The 18246-nt window shown below is 45.1% G+C and overlaps 1 protein-coding gene across 5 annotated transcripts in view; it reads right to left on the bottom strand.

Annotated features, from left to right (window-relative positions):
- LOC125716355 (LIM domain containing preferred translocation partner in lipoma) overlaps nt 1–18246 on the bottom strand; it is a 100972-nt gene that overhangs the window by 47502 nt on the left and 35224 nt on the right. For all 5 annotated transcript variants that reach the window (XM_048988559.1, XM_048988555.1, XM_048988557.1 and 2 more), the window contains one exon: nt 1941–2020. In XM_048988559.1, the coding sequence (XP_048844516.1) occupies nt 1941–2020 (80 nt within the window). The remainder of the gene's footprint in view (nt 1–1940; nt 2021–18246) is intronic.

An 18246-nucleotide genomic window follows, 5' to 3' on the forward strand; every position in this document is an offset into this window, starting at 1 on the left:
GAATAATCATAATTAATTATGCACAACCCGTTTATTTTGCATATTCCATTCTAGGTGTTGCATTCTAATGCAGGATGGATCGGTGTGGTTCTGTTCCTGTACCCTTTTGGTACCACGGTACTGACACGGTAATGGTAATAAACACCCTTCTGCATACAAGCCTGCGGCGTGCTCTATAGCAGCAGCAGCAGGTTGCCCCCCCCCCTCGTTCAGAGAACCTTCGCTTGTCTGTGGAAACACGGGGGCACAAACATGACCTGCAGGTAGCTGTGGGGCAGAGGCAGGTGGCGTGCAACAGCTGACACGTGACACGTGACAGATCCAGGGCCGCACGATTACACGCCCCCCTCCCCCCACCGCCCCAGCCACGTCGTTCACGTCTGCAGCTCCGCTGACGATCATTCTGTCCGACAAACATTTGCAGCATATTGGCTAAATTGGAAAGAGAATATCAGAGAACTTTTTTTTTTTAAAAAAAGGAAATAGGTTTATTCCCTCGGTAATTTTAAAGTTAGTTCAAGCAGCAGGACGGGTGGTTATAAATGGAAAGTAGGAAAATAGATTCCCAACTAATAAAGCACACTTTTAATCATATGAATGGCTGCCAGAGAATCCAGCGTAACACAACACAGAGAAGCGCTTTTGCAAACACTCACTGCCGTGCACAGCTGCTAAAAGCAGCCGTTCCACCCAAAAGTGTGTAAATTCTTTACAGCTGCGTACTTTGGGATGCTGATATGTTGTGTACAAAAGAAACAGCAAATCTGACTACTGGAACAAACTGGGAAACACAAATTATAGACACATGTTCCCTTGACCTGCACAGAAGTGCAGACAAGCTTGTTAATCGATAAATTCTCAATATAAATGACAGGTTAACACTGAGCGAAGGCGGATGGGGGGCCAGACGACCCACTGTGGTTAATATTGCAGCTTTTAGAGCCACAGATTGGGGGCGACGCGAACAGGGACTGTCAAGGAACAGTGAGCCAGAGCACAATGGTACTGGTTACAGTCAGAGGCACCAAGTGCTACTGGCTACAGCCCGATTTAAAATGGGATCAGTTGCCTTAAAGCTAACCTTTCAGTTATGATATTGAGATATTCTCCTCACTGAATACTGTATGTGATATATGCGAACACATAAAAACACATTTTGTTAAATTTCCCAGAGCAATCCTAATAGCAACATTGACAGGCTATCCAGGAGCAGCCTGTAATTATTACTCATTTACACAATGGCACATTTTAGCAGTTCAGCTTAAACAGCCCACCCCTGCAGCTCCTGCCAATGCCAGGGCCTCCGGTTCGAGGCAGAGGGACAGAGCAGCAAGAGTGGATGTGGGGTTAGGAAACCTGTAGGCCTCAGTCTTAGAACTGGGCCTGAAATAGCGACCCCCCCCCCAGATGTAGGGTCGACACTGTCAACAGAGCTGGGGGAGCAGACAGGATTGCCTCAACAGTTGGTTCGAACAGGACACAGCATTTTATTGATCAATACAGGTCGATCCTGTAGGAGACAGGCAGCAGTTTGGTCCTTGTATGTTCAGGCACCAATCTAAGGCCCATGGACAGACATAGCGGTGCCGTCTATGAAAGTCAGTGGGAGGCGTCATTCTCATTGGTGCATTTTTAATAAAAAAAACATCACTTAGTATTTTCAAAACAGGAAACCGACGAGAAAGCCTGGGTTCTCTGTGAGCTTCGAAGGGATGTTTCTTTAACCGATTGATTGTTTTTGGTGTGTTGCGTCAAAGGGGCATGTTTTAGAGGTCACAAATAAGACCACGATCCGTGACGGAGTGGGCATGTGCGGGAGTACACTTCAGTGTGTCTGTGTACAGGGAGAGGGCGAGCACGTGCAGTTCCAAGCGGTGACCAAGCCGAAATTCAACAGCACAACATTTAACAGACATTACCAAGGAGGGGGAGGGGCTTACTTGCACACTGAAGGAGGCCCCATCAGCTGGAGGGGGAGGCAGGGGAAAGTCTTCCATGGGTGGCGGTAGGGGATCGTCACCTGGATGAAAAGAAGAAAATAAGTTAGCGGGGGGAGGGTGGGGTATAGATCAATCTAGTGAGATATTTTCCCACCCCTCACCGCCACGGGGGGAGGAACACAGCTCCCTACAGACCGTGCACCTGACAGGCAGGAAGGCTGTGCCTTATTTTAGAACAGAGCACAACATGCAAACGCAACAGGCAAGGCAGGGCGAATACCTGGCAAACACGATACGACAGCCTCAGCTGTGCGCCTGCACGCCACGTGCTGCTCGACGCGGCGACAGGCAGCTCTGCGCCGCAGTGACGCGAGGGCTGCGGCGGCCAGGTCTAACAAACAACCGCGCTCGGCAGGAAATTGCAGGAAAATAATTTCAAATCCAACTTTCCCCCCACAATATGGCTGTATCAATCGCTTCATTGTTCGTTCCTGTGACTTATGACATGTGACCTCAACAAGGTTTCTACACATCAGGACTTAAAATTGTTTTGCAGTCTTAATGACCGCAGTAGATGCGACTTATTTATGGAGCCCCATTATGGGCTTGCATTGTATGTCCTACCAACATGAAATGCTACAACTAGCGGCAAGCTCACAGTACATAAACTGCACCCCTTGTTCCACTATCAGTCTATTCTGTGATAGTAACCATGCATTTCCTCTGATTAAGAATGCAACAAACTATGTTGACCCCAGTTGATTGCTGATAGTTACAACCAGCAATATAGCTACCAGTAAACTTGGGAAGTCCCCAGTAATCCCTAAGGATTGGGACTGCCTGTCAAGATGAAAGGGTGCGGGCAAAATTGGTTTTAGATCTGACTTCACTCACATTAGCTCTGATCTGACCATGTCACTCTAAGCACCCAACCAGACACAAGCAACACAAATTAAACTTATTTATGATGTAAATAAGAAACTTACTATGTAAAGACGCTGAAGGAGGTCAGAGATTTTGACTATTATCACTGACATGTAATTGAAGTCATCAACATCATTTGTCAGTCCACCAATATGTGGTCCTCAGATGGATTTTGTGCAGAGCTACTTCTATGAATCAGGCATAATCCGTGCCTATTCATGATCTCAGATAGTGAGTGTGACAAATACCGTCTGTGAGTTGTTCTTACAGAGACCTTGTGACCCCCACTGGAACGTTTTAGAGCTGCAGTACAGCCAGCTATCCATAAACGCAGAGAATCCCTGTCCAGATGACAAGCTGTAAGCCTCTATCCATCATCAAAAAAAAAAAAAAACATGTGTAAGCTGCACACAGAGTTAATACGGAAATGCAAAATCTGTGTAAGACGCTGTATGGAACCAATATTTCTTTAAATGAATCTATTCTCAGCATGCAGGCATTGAACATGTGAGACATGTTTTATTTAAAAATCATGTCTTTCTTCATGATGTCAAGAGGATGTGTCTTTTTGATTTCTTTGATTTCGTCAATTTCTAAAACCTTTTTTTTTTCTTTTCACGCCAGCTGATGACGGTGTCAAAAAATGTAAATGTACAGACCCTCTGGGTAACTGGAAAGTTTCTAGTTCCGAGGGAAGTTTTGTGTTTCTACCTGTGATTTAAGGCGTTTCCACTGAAGCACTTCCCCTCTCAGAATGACTCCGACGGAGACTGGAGCACAGGTCTGGTTTATGAGAATATCCTGTACAGCCTCAGTGAAACACCTGCACACAGATGCAGCCCTGGCCTTGCTGGGGCATCTTGCACAGATACAGTGGCAGCGCTGTCCCTGCACGCACACAGGACAAGTCCACAACAAGGTGGGGAACCTCGCCAGGTCAAGCTGGGTTGCGCAAAAGGTAAAACGTGTTTTGGCACGGCTAGGACTAAAAAAAAACAAACAAATAAGAACATTCAGATCCAGACGCGACACGGTCCATATCTCCTGCCCTGGCCTTCGAACGTCTGCAATTGGCTTCATCCGGCCAGAAACAGGCCCCTTCGGCTCAGCATGAAAACATTCAAGATGCCTGAAAGTTCTGAGAAATACGGTTACAAAGTGTCCTTTTTATAGGGGCTTCTTTCTCAGTTCAAAGTGCCTCCTTCGCTGAAAGCCCAGCTCTTTGCACTTTTGTTGACGGTCTTGTTTCTATGGTAATCAAGATGGTCTCCATGGGCAACGGCAGCATACAACTTCCATGCCCCCTGAAAAAGCAGCCCTGACTCCGTTACGAGGCCGAAATGCAGAAACGGGGCCCTCAGGGAAGAGAAGAGCTATGGTGTTTGGCTATTCCACCCCCCTCCCCCCCCCCCCGCCCTCCAGGATGCTTGCAGACGAAACTGAACAACGACATCGCTTTAACTCATCTCCCAGCGCAGGCAAACGTCTCCTGGGTTTCCATTAAAACTAAAGGTAAAATTAGACTCTGGGACTTCAGACCTCAAGCACCTGTCTACCCTAATTTATGAAGCCATCGCAGAGACGTGTAATACGGAAGGCAAAACATCAATTACGGTTATAAGTTGAAGAGCTGAGGCTACAGAAATGTTTCGTCTGCAAAGCGCACAATTAAGAAATTCTAATAATTTTAATTGCGTTCGCTAAAGTTCGTGCTTTGCTGAAAGTTTCTGTGTACCTCCCGTTCCAATACTGCTTACAGCGGCCTTTCATCGGAAGCGCAGCCTGGCTGCACTTACGTTTAGCCGACTCCCTCACCGCACATGTGTTTGTAATGTGCTATTTGCCTCCCTGTTATGTCGCTTTGGACAAAAGCATCTGCTGTATGTAAATGTTAAGAATGTTGCTCCTACTGCAGAGGGCACAACAACTAAATGAAGAAAAACCACTGAGGAAGAGGAGGTGAGAGAAGTTCCCCTTTGGGGAATTAGAACTTTCTGGTCTTAACTTCCTTAAAAATGTTATACGGTGTATCAAAGAAAAAAAAGGAAAACATGAAATCTACTTCAGCTCTTAGCCACAGAAGACAGAAACTACTAGAAAGGCTCATATAAACTCAAGGTCATACGTCCAGGTCATATAGCCAGAGGTCAGATGACACAAGACCTTTGATCTCGCAAACCAGCATCACACCTGTTCTCAGCCTTGCTGTCAGCTTTTGCAGTTTTATCCCTGATAGACAATAAAACATGCATCTCTGAAAAATGTGGCTAGTCAGGCTTACAGCATCCGCTGAGGTTCATTCCCCCCCCAGCCGAACATGCCGATGGTACGGTCGGACACATTTTTATTATTTGATAAAACATTTTATGAGAAGGGCAACTAAGACCACATGGTGCCTGGTGGAAAATTTACTTGCATTGTTCAGTTTCGTTCAAACAATGAAGCCTGCATGCGACACAGCAGTTAAGGAATTAACCTGATCAGCAAGGCAACAAATTGCTAACTGCTGTAAGGAAATTTGTGCTGTTCAGTTGAATAGGGCAGCATTTCCCAATCCAATCCCCGAGGAATCCATTGGGAAACACTGCAATAGAAAATACCTACTCATACGGGGGGGGGGGGGGGGGGATCCTAAACACCAATATTCTATGAGATTCACTTTGGTGGACAGTCAAGCTGCACGCCTGGAACTTGCATCTGGAAAACTGTGGAAAACATTAATTTCCCAGTCATCTGAGCTACTGCTCTTTGACCTTACTGGACCAGTGTGTCCCAGGAAAAAGAGCTTCCCTTAGTCTCTATGTTGACAAACGTGCTGTGGCCTTGTCTGCCTGATCTGAGTACAGGCGGGACGCAACTTGATGCATTTCCCAGTAGAAATCAGTGGCCACCCGGTGCCATCTGAGCAGATGGGTCCTTTAACAAGTAGGGTGACACCAGTGTATTAGTGCAGGTTAGGTGTAATTACCCTCAAGCAGCATCTTTATTTTGGTTGGTTTCCTTCTACAATCATAGTTTTGTAATTACAATTCAAGTAATTGGCCGTAATCACAATTCAGGTAACTGGCTGAAGAGGTGAAGAGGACAGTAAAAAAGAGAGCATGGCGAAGGCTGTCCCAGAACTGACAAAAACAGAGGAACCGGACTGAGGTGCATATCTACAAGCAGATTAACTCCGTTTCCAAAGCAAACAGGCCCATTCCTTTACATTTCAACACAAGACTGACTTGGGCTTTCGAGTGAACAAATTAAATCATCGAAAGTTCGTACAATTATGTGCTGCAGTGATTTTGGAAAAGCAAGCAAATATTTAACAGCAAAATAACTATATTGTAAACTTCAAGGCTTTCTGAGAGCTTACCAGAACTGACAGAGCAAATAATCACTGGAAGGAGTGCGTAGGTAAATAAAAAAATGGCATTTTCCCCACAGGTTTCCTCCCAGCAATACTAAGTTTTTGACATGAAAAAAAAAAGTGCAAATACTGTAATATGCTGGAAACAGTCACAGCACAACAGCCATTAACAGCATACTGTCGCATTAGAAATATTCTTCAGAATTTACAACATTAAAAGAATTGCGACATCTTTTTTTTCTGGGTTGCATAAACAAATTTTTCAAAACAGTAAAAATATGACAAAAATATTAACAAATACAAAACAGGGATCTCTTAGGACAACCAAAAGCTGGACTCAGACCAATATTAGTCGTTCGCGGTAATTTCTAATTCAAAGCAGAATTTAAATAAGTTGGCACAATAATTTATAACATTCATTCTCAATTCAAAGCACTTTAAGGTTTTGCACAACTTCAGTTCCTGCTCCACGGGATGTATGGGTTTATAGGGAACTGCGTGCCCCATATTTTTATATTTCTTTTATAAGACTGCAGTGATCCTTGGGAGCAAACGGTACACAGCAGAGAAGGAGGGTAAAAGTCAAAGCTTTGACTGAAAAGCCGAGCGTTTCATAAGCGCACCTCGCCGGTCGGAGTGTGACCGAGCCAGCGCTCCGCCCGACCACCGGAGGACGTGCGGCTTCTCACAGAGCCCAGTAAACAAACGTAACGGTGTGTGTAACCGAGCGTGGAGGGGGGGGCTGCGCCGAGGTGAATCTCACCGGCTGGATACGCGCCACGCCGCTCCCTTGCGCCCCTGAGACCCGCAGCGCATTTTCCTTCAAAAGCGGCGCGCTTTACGTGTAAGTTTACGCGTGACTTGTTTCCCAAAATGCGTTCCCGAAACTCCTTCATTATCCACTGATCACATGTCAGAAAAAAGAGACACCGTTTATTTTTTTTTCTACAAATGTTTCTTTTAAATACATGAAGATTTAGAAACTGCATAAAAACGGAGATAGGGTTTAAGGAATGTCATCCCGCGCTTTTAAAATGCTCATTATTTTCACATAATTACAAAGTTTTTTCCCCCCATCTTCCGGCTGAAGCTATGGTTTACAAAGTCCTTTCTTCTTTAATTAAGAAAGAAATACGATGGTGACATATTATTTCGGTTGCCGTGAAAACCAGCTGATAGGTTTGAAGGCTCTGCAGACAGGACATTAGAACGCGCAGAAGCGGCCCAGGGCAGCTTCTGCGGTCTCAGCTTCGTTCTTGTGGGACAGGAAACAGAGTTGGAAATGAAAGAGTAAAAAACGTATTATGTAACTGCAGAGAGGGCTATGGGCCATTTTGGCACAGGGACCACAGCGCAGATCTGGCCTTCAGCTTCCTTTGTCTTATCACCTATGAACTTGGGGCTAGTGCCACATTTTAAAGTATATTTTAAATGGTTATTCTTTTTTTTTTTTTTTTGGGGGGGGGGGGGGGGGGGTTCGCTGAGATTAGATTCAGAGGAGGATTAAACATATACCAGTTCCCAAACGTCCTATCAAAAAAAAAAAAAAACTTCAAACATTTGTCCCGGAGCAACTGGGGGTAATGGCCCCATTCTGGCAGCCGTGGGATTTGAACCAGCGACCTACCAAACAGGGCACAGAGCCTGAACCCAGACAGTCACACACTGCTCCCCGTGAGAAAGAAAACATTACAGAGATTAGAGGAAAACCTGAAGGAGCTGATAACACCCAGCTTTTTGATTCGTAATTCGAACCCAAGCGTGTTTGCTTTATGACATAACATTATATAAATAGGCCAAATAACACAAGAATGTTCTCTTACGTCTACATAGGACAGGAGCATGACTGGTGAAACTAATAAATAGCGAAGCCATGTCCTCACCAGTCAGGGCCAGCCCGCCCTGTAGGCGACATAGTCGATCTCCTAGGGTGCCACTTCATTAGGGGGCGCACAAGAGGGACCAGTTACTAGTTGCAGAGTTTCTAGTTTTTCAACTCAATACAAATAAAGCATTCCTTCTCATTTCAGATCACTTTAAGGTATTGCACATTATCGGTTCACACTGTAGTGGATGCAAGCGTTCATAGGGAATAGTACATTTCCATGGTTTTCTTTGAAACACATTGTGCCACTTAAATGTTTTTAATATAAATGAACTGAAAAAATATAGCATTCTGATACTCTTGGGGGAGGGATTCTGCCCCCAGTAACAAGTCATGGGAAAGACAATGAGCATCCAGTTTTCAGCATGTCCTGAACGACAAGCCTCTCAAATCACACTCTGAATGACAGCGACTGCACATCCACCATGCAACTCCCGCACTCCACCACGTGTACTTATAAAACACCGCTTCTGCAACACAGGACAAACTTACACGACTACACCACATTACATGAAACCATTCCTTGACCGACAAAGCAATATGGGGAAAAAGGTCTTCACATGATTTAAAAGACCAAAAAGTGGGAAGTTATGAAATCGCATTCGCAATTCATTGATGCAATAGAATTATAAACTGACGCGCAAGAAAAATACCCGTCTGCTTTATCAAGCTGAGCGCCAATGTCACTCACTGCCATTACCAGTGTAATGTATATTTGGGACGGACAGTTCATTGGAATTATAAGACGTTCACATTTGGTCTTGTCTGCGGAATATATATTAAACGGAGCCTTCGATGTGTGATATTCAACTGAATGATGACTTACATCATACATCATATATTGAGAACTGAGTATTCAATTTACCAAAAGACTGTTTCAACATTGGTTGATGGCATTCATTTTTACAATCACATGAAATTTTACTATTGCCAAAAACAAACAGTACAGAGATCACTGCTACCTTATTTTTTATATGAAAGGTGAATTAGGCTGGCTGCTTTTATTGTACTGCTATTTCATTTAACTCATAGTTTATATGTAAACATTTTTACAGGAATACATCTTGTGAATCTATATACAAAACTGTAAGAAAGTCTTCCTTTTTCAGAGCTGGTCTTTGGTTTATTTATAGCACAACAGAAAAATAAAGCATCAAAGTTTTCCCTGGAAGGTCAGTCTGGAGCCCCCGGGGGGGTAAAGGGCAGCATGTACCCTGGCCAGGTTCTGTACGTGAGCAACAGGCCGCACAGCGCTGGCCAATCAGACGGCTGCATGCCATGGACCCTTTATTCATGCAGGCATTTGTTTTCACTTTCCGCAGCTTCAGAGACACAAAACGCAAGTTTTGTACCTCTGGCTGTATCACCAGGCCATGATCCCCCCCCCCAACTCAGACCATCCTAAGTACTACGGCAAGTCATCATAGGGGCGGTATGTATGTACCCCCACAAGAAACACCCGTACATCACCGTAAGTTACAGACTCTCAAAATATGGCACTGTAAAATTCAGTAACATACACCATACACAGTCAAGGCACACCAGAGGTTTAATACCCAGCAGAAGGGTAATGTATAGATTAAAGGGTTATCTAGTCATGTAAAGCTTATTGGGGGGGGTAGAGATCTGCTTATTTCGTTTCAGAGACAAAAAGGGTGTGTTTCGTCTCCACGGCTGTCTGCAGGCTGACCCTGTTTTAAGATTTAATTTGGACCGTGACACACATCCTCCAGCGCTGACTCTGACATTTAATAACGCTCGGTGCCGTAGCTCTCTGGTAAACTGTGCCATATGCCTCCATCAAACTGCGATTTGGCACACTTTCCCCCTCCGCGCTGCGCAGGCCGGGGGAGACGGGCAGGCTGGCTGCGTACCGGATGCATGTGCGTTATTCTCGACCGAGAGCCAAGTACTTTTACCTCATTTGGGAATATCGATGTACAAACAGCTAATGCTTGGATATAGAAAACAGCTCAAAAGTAGTTTCAGGTAATCATTCAATGAAACTTTCAAAGGAGAGTCAGAGAGGTCAGATAGGGGGCGTCAGTGTGTCTTTTTTTACTTTTTACTTAATATACATGTACATTTATGTATCAACAAATGATTTTATCAAAAGCGACATACAACTGCAAAAGTAGGGTCAGCCAGTGCCTGTAGCGCTCAGGGCTAAGGGCCTTGCTTAAGGGCCCATCGGTGAAATCACTCTGTTGACCACAGGATTTGAACCAGCGACCTTTCGGTCACAAGTCCTGACCCACAGGGCCAATTTTCTTTTCAACTTGTTGCCCATGAATGCTTCCTGTTCAAGGTTTACATCTCAAAATTGTATTTACCTACAGCCTGGTCTCCAGGTCAACACCGGTTAGAGTTCAGCCAAGGTTAACAGGTCTCAACCTGCATCAGGCAACCGGATAGGCTACCCTTCCATGGGTGAGGCACACGGTGAAAGTGGAGGCAATGCCAAGAAAGCTTAAGTGTAAATGTCATGCAAAATGCAGAGTGATGATCCGGAGGGGGGGGGGGGGGGTTCAGAGGGGGCAGATGAATATCAAGTTATGGGGAAAAAGGCCGATGTTGCAATAGTACTTCAGGGAAGAATATTTTCCAAACATCTGCCTCTTGTGAAGTAGATCAAAGTTTCACAAGGAAACGAGATGAAACTGGAATATGATGATGTCCAAGGTGGTAATTAGGGTTCCTCACAAAGGCTTCACATGGTCCAAGTCATTGTCTACGAGCACAATGCATCACGCCACTGTCAAACCATCCCACGTGCTCTTATTCTTTCTAACGTATCAAATTTTCAGATACCAAATTCCCGTACTCCTTTATAATGGTAAAAATTCGGCAGAATTTTTCAGCGGCCCAGCCATATGTGTGGCCCTGCTCACACAAACATTGTAACCAAGCCCAAAAATTTCCACAAGCCCTATAAGTCCTTCCTCCTTTGTGCAAAAGACCAAGATGGACCCTCTACTACCTTGGACCCGCATTTACCTGTTTACCAACCCAGACATCAGAAATGTAATGTGTACAACACATGATTAATGACTGCTGTCCACTGAAAGAGCGAAACATACATCAGGAGGGGAGTTTGAGAAGGTCTCTATAAGGGGGTAGAAATGACCTCCTTTGATAACTGGACCATGTTTCTGGAGGTAGTATCAGTTCAGATTAGATTCCTGTGTAATTCAGACCATGACCAAAGGCGACATGTGCAGACCGGAGTGTATTCGCCATCATGAGCGCCTTGCGACTCACCGAGCGATAAGCAGCGCGGCCACCGCACGATTCCTGGAACGGCCTTGTTTGGGCCCATGCCCCCAGCATGCGAAACCCGACGTGTGTGTGGCGTGCACCAGAAACCAAAAGGACACCTTTGCAGGAGAAGCAGACGCGAAACTGTAACCACCACAGTTTTGTTTCCTCAATGTCACATGGGAACCATTAGTGATAAAGGTGAGAAGAACCTAGCAGAGAAAATGCTTGCAAAAGAAAAAGATGGAAAATCAAAAAATAATGTTTACCAGTTTTAGAAAGTAATATTTGGCCTAGCCAGTAACTGCTTTATGCAAAGCAGCTTTTCACACGCACTTTCCGCACCATTCACCCGCTCTGCACATGAGTTTCCACACACACTCACTTCCCAAACACTTGGTCCCCCTCCCCCACCATGCTTTCCACAACCCTGCTTTTTCCATACGCTTTGCATGCTTTAATGTGCGATTTACAGCATTCACACATGACCAATAGTACCCACAAATATCAAAGTGGCCTCTTACACAGTTAGGCCATAATCTTCTTTCTGACAGACAGAGATGAGAATTACATGACTGATCACACAGCTGTGCTGTGCTGGATGAAATGACACAAGCTACATCTGTTGGTGTAATGTGATATGAAAGGGATTGACAGAACTTAAAAACAAAGAACAGAAACTTTGGACATCTAAGGAGAACTAATCGTAACCTTTCCATCACCAGAATAGGTGGTTAACATCCAATGAGAAGCACCCACCAAAAGGTGCACAGGTCCTTAAAGCCCTTAAATAGGGAATTAAAAAAAACAGCTCATCTTCACAATGAAGTGGCTCCTTTTTCCAAAACGCAGCCTGAGCCAAGCTAATTTCGGAACAGTGTCCGGAGCGTGACCTAAGGCCACCTTCTCCATGTTGAGGCTTTGCTAGAGCACCCTGGAGCCACAGAGATGGCCCACGTGTGCCATTATTAAGGGCCACCTCTCCATGTTGAGGCTCTGCTAGAGCACCCTGGAGCCACTGAGATGGCCCACACGTGCCATTATTAAGGGCTACATCGTCTTCCTGAAAAGAGAGATGCTCGACACAACGGGGCAGATTTTACTAGATAGCCCAAGGGGGCGGTACGGGGGGCGGTGGTGCAGGTTTCTAAAAAGCAGCCCAGCTTTGAGCAGCAGGTGTTTATAATTAAGTATAGAATGTTCCAGATCCCTTCACCTAATTTGAAGTAGTTCATCGCATAGTTAACAGGATTTTCAATATGCTATAAATACACATGCGTGCTGACCACATTTTTCACATTTAAAATAGAAACTTATTGTACACGGCGTGCGTGTGTGGAATAGAGTAGTGTGACTTTCTTCATGCCCATGGATACATATGGTAGAAATATCACGAGATATACAGGCATTTCCTGTGGCAGAACAGGAGAAGTTGGAGGTCCTAATACAATGCCGAAGCACAGCAGGATCACACACAGGAAGTGAGGAGAGGCGGGAACAGTGCAGGGGTGTAGAGGACGGCCCTCTGTGTTTTAAACATGGCACACATGGGACGGTGTGACCGCCACCACCTCTGCCATCGCTGGAACATGATTACAGCTGTGCACTGGGCGGTACTCCTGGGGGGCAGTGTATAGCCACAGGTCCCTTGGGGTGTAACTGCTCAAACGATGCATGTTCTCTGCAGCAAAGGAGGAGGGGGGAAATTCCTCCACATTTGCACCTCCTTTCATAACAGTTTCCGATGTTATTCAACTACTTGGTTCCCTGGGGAGCTCAGACGCTTCTGCCAGAGGTATATGTGGTATTCTGTGCAGCCATCTGTTCTACAAAATAACATTACCTACAGAAATATTTTTTAAAACACATTAACCCTTTGACACCAGATCACCCTCCACCGAGGCCTGCTACTGGCCTTCATCCCCAGGTTTTCCTGCAGGAGTGACCCAGGCCTAGCTCAGGAACAGCCCTCCTTGTTTATGTCACTACCCACTGTTATACCGGCTAACCCAATCAAAGGTTACAGCACACGCTAAATCAGCAGCCAGTCTTGGCCTGTCTGGCTGTCAATACGCCCTGAGAAATCCCATAGCTGATCCCCCCCTTTAATTGTATTTTCACTTTGATATCTTTCTGTTATGTTAATCGCAATCAGTACAAAAGCTGTCTGGCTGTCTCCCCAGTCAGCCTAATGCAATATTACTGTCAAACGTTATGAAGGATAAAAGTCAAGCTTCGTAGACTTATGAGGCCGGAGGTTAGAATCCAATACAAATCCAAATTAAAGGCAGGGAAAGAGGCACTGGTGATACCATTATGGCCACTGTAGTCTTAAAGCACATGGACCAATGGCCTGATGGTCCCAGCTGAAATCCCACAAGGATCATGCTGCCGGGACCTTAATTCTTTATCACCCAAGCAGCAAAAGTCAGTGTACATGAACTGAGGAGTGACACAAACCTGCCACAGGGATTACGTGCTTTGCAGATTTTGCCCTACATCATACACCTACACAGTAACGGAGTCTGGGTGCCCCAGTCCTCGAGGGATTCTGCCTCGTCTGGTTCTTTTTTCTGACACAGTTATTTACTTGTTTAATTAAACTACATTGGATTTCCTGTCTGACCTTTTTCTATCCAAAGTAAATGGGAGAATATTGCTATTTATCCAGGTAGTCATTTCCCTGGGAGAACACAGGTTAAGTAGTTTGGGTGATGGCAGTAGAATAGGGACCTCTTCGAATAGATTTTTCTTAAGCTTAAAAGTCAACTTCAATGCTAGGAGCTGAGAATATTCCAGTGAGGGTCTCGAAAGCCCCCCCCCCCCCCACTTGTCCTCCTCAGCCATCCAAAGGCCCAAACCACACACAGGTGGTCTTATAAACAACTCATAATATGACACTTTCTCGGTGACCTTTTTCTTTAGTGCTGCAGATTTGCCAATAAACATCACCTGAAATATACCATAGTTTATTACGGAAAACTGAGCTATAAATACATTTTAATGGCTGAAATACAACTTGTACTTATGCTGTCTGCACAAAACTCGGCAATGTCAAGTGAGAAGAGCATATAGCGTGTATCTCTGCCATGTACTGATCAGGTTCAGTGGAAAAACACAAACAATTAACTCTTTTCCTCACACTGGGTGCTTTCCCCAGATTTTTTTTCAGAAGTTAGATATATTGATTGAGGACAGAAAACTGATTTTGGATTTCTAAGTCAACAGTTCTTGCTGCAACTGCCAAAAGTTGAATCCAAGTTCATCTCATTTAAGGCGTTCAAAAGCATCTACTTTGGATTTAATGACCATAAACTATTTGTATAACAATTTCTGTCAAGGGCTAAACACAATAACCTTGTCCAATGACAGATAACTGCTATCATCTCCTATGATTTAAGAGCAGCTGTTGCCGCGTTTATGCAAGCACCGTAATCATAATGGCACTTACAATGTCAAAATGACGGCCTTCCCACGGACGCAGGCCGAGCAGGGCCCCCGCCAGGTTTCTGGCGGTTCTGTTAATCAGGGGGTTGGGAGGGGCCACGGGGAGCACAGCTGGAAGTCGGCCCCATCCGCTGGGCTTGAGGCGAAGATGAGCAGATGCATTGCCCGGCCCCACTCAACCGCCGCACCTCTGGAATACCACGCACTTCCTGCAGCAGAGCGGGGGGGAGGGGGGCGTGGTAGGCAGGGCCAGTGGGGGCGATGCTTCACGGGCCTCATGATCCGTCACAGCGTTCTGTGTGTGCGCACGCCAGGGAGCAACAGCAGCAGATAAAGGATCCGATTGTTTTTGGCCTTCAGAGGTCAGAAAAGGTAAAGCTGAACATGTCTCTGTTGGAGAGTAGCATCAAATGCAACCACCAAACAATGCGAGTGCTGGCTGACAAATGGAAACACTCCAGAAGTGTGTGTGTGTGTGTGTGTGTGTGTGTGTGTGTGTGTGTGTGTGTGTGTGTGTGTGTGTGTTCTGGCCACGATGGATACCGTCATCCGGTTAAGAAAAGGCATCCACCACCTGTTCCCCCTCCTACAGCCTTAACTGAGAACACCAGTGTCATCTGAAATCCAGTCACTTGTGGCGAATCCAGCGTCAGCCTCTCCCTGGAGACTTATGCCCAGAGCATGGGCCTCCCGAGTTCATAATCTCCAGGAATGTGCCGCAACCTGTGGCACCGTGCACCAAAGATGCCTGGGATGCCACACACCAGGGGGCGCCGTTCTATGGCGCGTGGCACTCCGGAGCCGATTCCCAGGGCGAGTGTGGAGGCCACGTCCAGCGGAGAAGACTGCGACGCATGGCTGCAGAGACGCTCATTCAAAGCCCGCAGAGCTTCATGCAGCTTCTGAAGTGGGCTTTCAGTATATGGAAAGCGCTGCAGGCACTCTTAAGAAAGCTACTTCACTCTCAAGAGACTAATCACGTTACTATAGCAATCCTGAACAATAATACCATGGAAGTTGACTGGTAACAGATGTTCATGTGACCCCGTGTGGACGAGAATGCACTCAGCATTACACAACACCGCTCCCAACATGCATGCGACATTTGTTCTGAACACAACTCCACTGGATAACGGGCCACTCTATGTATGACCTACTCTTAGTTTTGTAAATCTTTTTTACGAGTGCTGGAGAGGGGGCAAGACTATATTCTTAATGAGCCTCCTTAACAATAAAGTAATAAGCGAACAAGAAACAAGAATGAGAACTGGAATAAAGGTATCTATAATTAAACTAATTCAGGACTACAGCAATGTTTCGCTTGGACAGCTGAAAGACCTTTCTAAGCTTTTGCAAGTTCTTCAATTATGTGACCCAAGAGCCATAGTAATTGTACTTGGTTATCAGTTCACTCAGAATCTACTGCAGATCGGTCAAGGTGAGGAGGAAGTCGTACTGTTTATGGACAATCACGCCGCCCTGATAACGTAACGCTGCCTGCATCCAAAACACCTACTGTGCAGCAAGCAAGCATGCAGCAATGCATTAAAAACTCAGCATTCCCTGAAGAACAGACTCCATACTTGGGGCAAAATTCAAATAAAGAATTTTCGGAATAAGACGACCAGATGTATTTTGCGAATCACTGATTTGATGGAGGGGTTATGTGAGGGCCAAGTAATGGACTGAAGTAATACCTTGGAAGTCAGCTCAAGATCAGAAATGATCTATTTAATTCAATTAGCAATTCTCACACACTGTGGGCGGTTCAGAGACGTCAATTACCTGAACTGCAGGAAAGACCCAGAGCACACTAGGATATTAAGAGACCATGCAGACTCCACATACACTGAGCAGTGGTGGAATTCAAACCCCCAGCACTGGAGGTGTGAGGCTCCTCTGTGACAGACTGGCATCCCATGCAGGGTGACTCCCTGCCTTGTGCGCTCTGCTGACTGGGATAGGTTCCAGACCCGCTGGGATGCTGAACTGAATAAACATTTGTAAGTTGGATGGCTGGACTAAAGCAATTCCAAAAGCAGCAGAAAACTGTTCCTTTTCCAGCTCCAGCAGAAAGCTGATTGATTGTCCAAGCCTCCATCCTCAGACTTAGTTTTTCCCGGGAAGGGTAGCAAGCAGGCCTGGAGCTTATATTACTGGCAGCATGGGGCACAACGCTGGGCTGCACCTTGCAGGGAATGCTAGTTCATGGTAGGGCACATACACACACACACACACACACAAAATCACATACAGTGGGCCCTCCAAATGTGAGTCAATCAGCCACAGATCGGAATTACAGAAAGAAAGAAAGAAAGAAAGAAAGACTGCAGCAAGTTCCAAAAAGCAAAGATTGAATTTACTGCACATCAAGTATAATGCTATATTCACATGAATTAACTTTAGGATGTTGGTGAGAGTTGAAAGTGTGTGTATGTGTGTGTGAGAGAGAGAGAGAGAGAGAGAGAGAGAGAGAGAACGAGTATGGCTGAATGTTTATTTTCTCTATCTACAATAATATTGTCTGTATGCACTATGATGGTTTAGTCTGTGCTGAACTTTTTCTTGTCATCTTCCCCTAAACAATACAGTGTAACGATTCGCATAGTATTGACATTATATTAGGTGTTACATTATATTAGTACGTAATCTACAGATGATTTAAAGTATATGGGAGGGTGTGTGTAGATTATATGCAAAAACTATGCCATTTTATTTAAGTATCTTAAGCATCCGTGGATTTTGGTATCCACAGGGGGTCCTGGAGCCATTCCCCGTGGATACGGAGGGCCGACTGTTCTCACATGTCAATGACCCCAACTGCGTGTCTTTGGGCTAGAGAAAGGGGGGATCTTCACACACACACACACACACACACACACACACAAATGGAAAGTGGAATTTAAGGCCTCAAACTTAGAAATGTGAGGCAACAGTGTTACCCACTGAGCCACTGCGCAGCCTTTGATTAATTTAGATTATGTTTCTTAACTCATGTGCAATGATTACTAATTAGACAATGGATTAGGTGGACATTTTACCAGTAAGTGGCACAGTACTGTGATAGAGACTGTGAAGAACAGCTCAGATACATCATAGGCCAATAATTGTGTTTGTTGCTAGGTGTTCATGCATAAAAATAATACAGTTTCCCTGAAATTCACCCCGTTGGGGAAAAGGCCCCGACACTCTGCCCTTCTAGTTAAAATTAAATTATGCAGAAACCCACACAGCTATTCAATGAACACTAATAACTCTTTCAGCATCAGCAGCTAGCAAGTAAAGTACCAAAGTTGGATAAAAGTATCTTGCTTCCAAGAGCAGTGAAACTAGGTATTTCTATTAGAATTATTAGTGTTAAGTTTTGTAGCACAGTTTCACATTGCTTCAATTCAGGTCACTCGTGATTAAACCAGCAAACCTGCCGAGAATTTGTC

The sequence above is a fragment of the Brienomyrus brachyistius genome, chromosome 21, assembly GCF_023856365.1.
Source record: "Brienomyrus brachyistius isolate T26 chromosome 21, BBRACH_0.4, whole genome shotgun sequence".
Lineage (NCBI taxonomy): Eukaryota > Metazoa > Chordata > Actinopteri > Osteoglossiformes > Mormyridae > Brienomyrus > Brienomyrus brachyistius.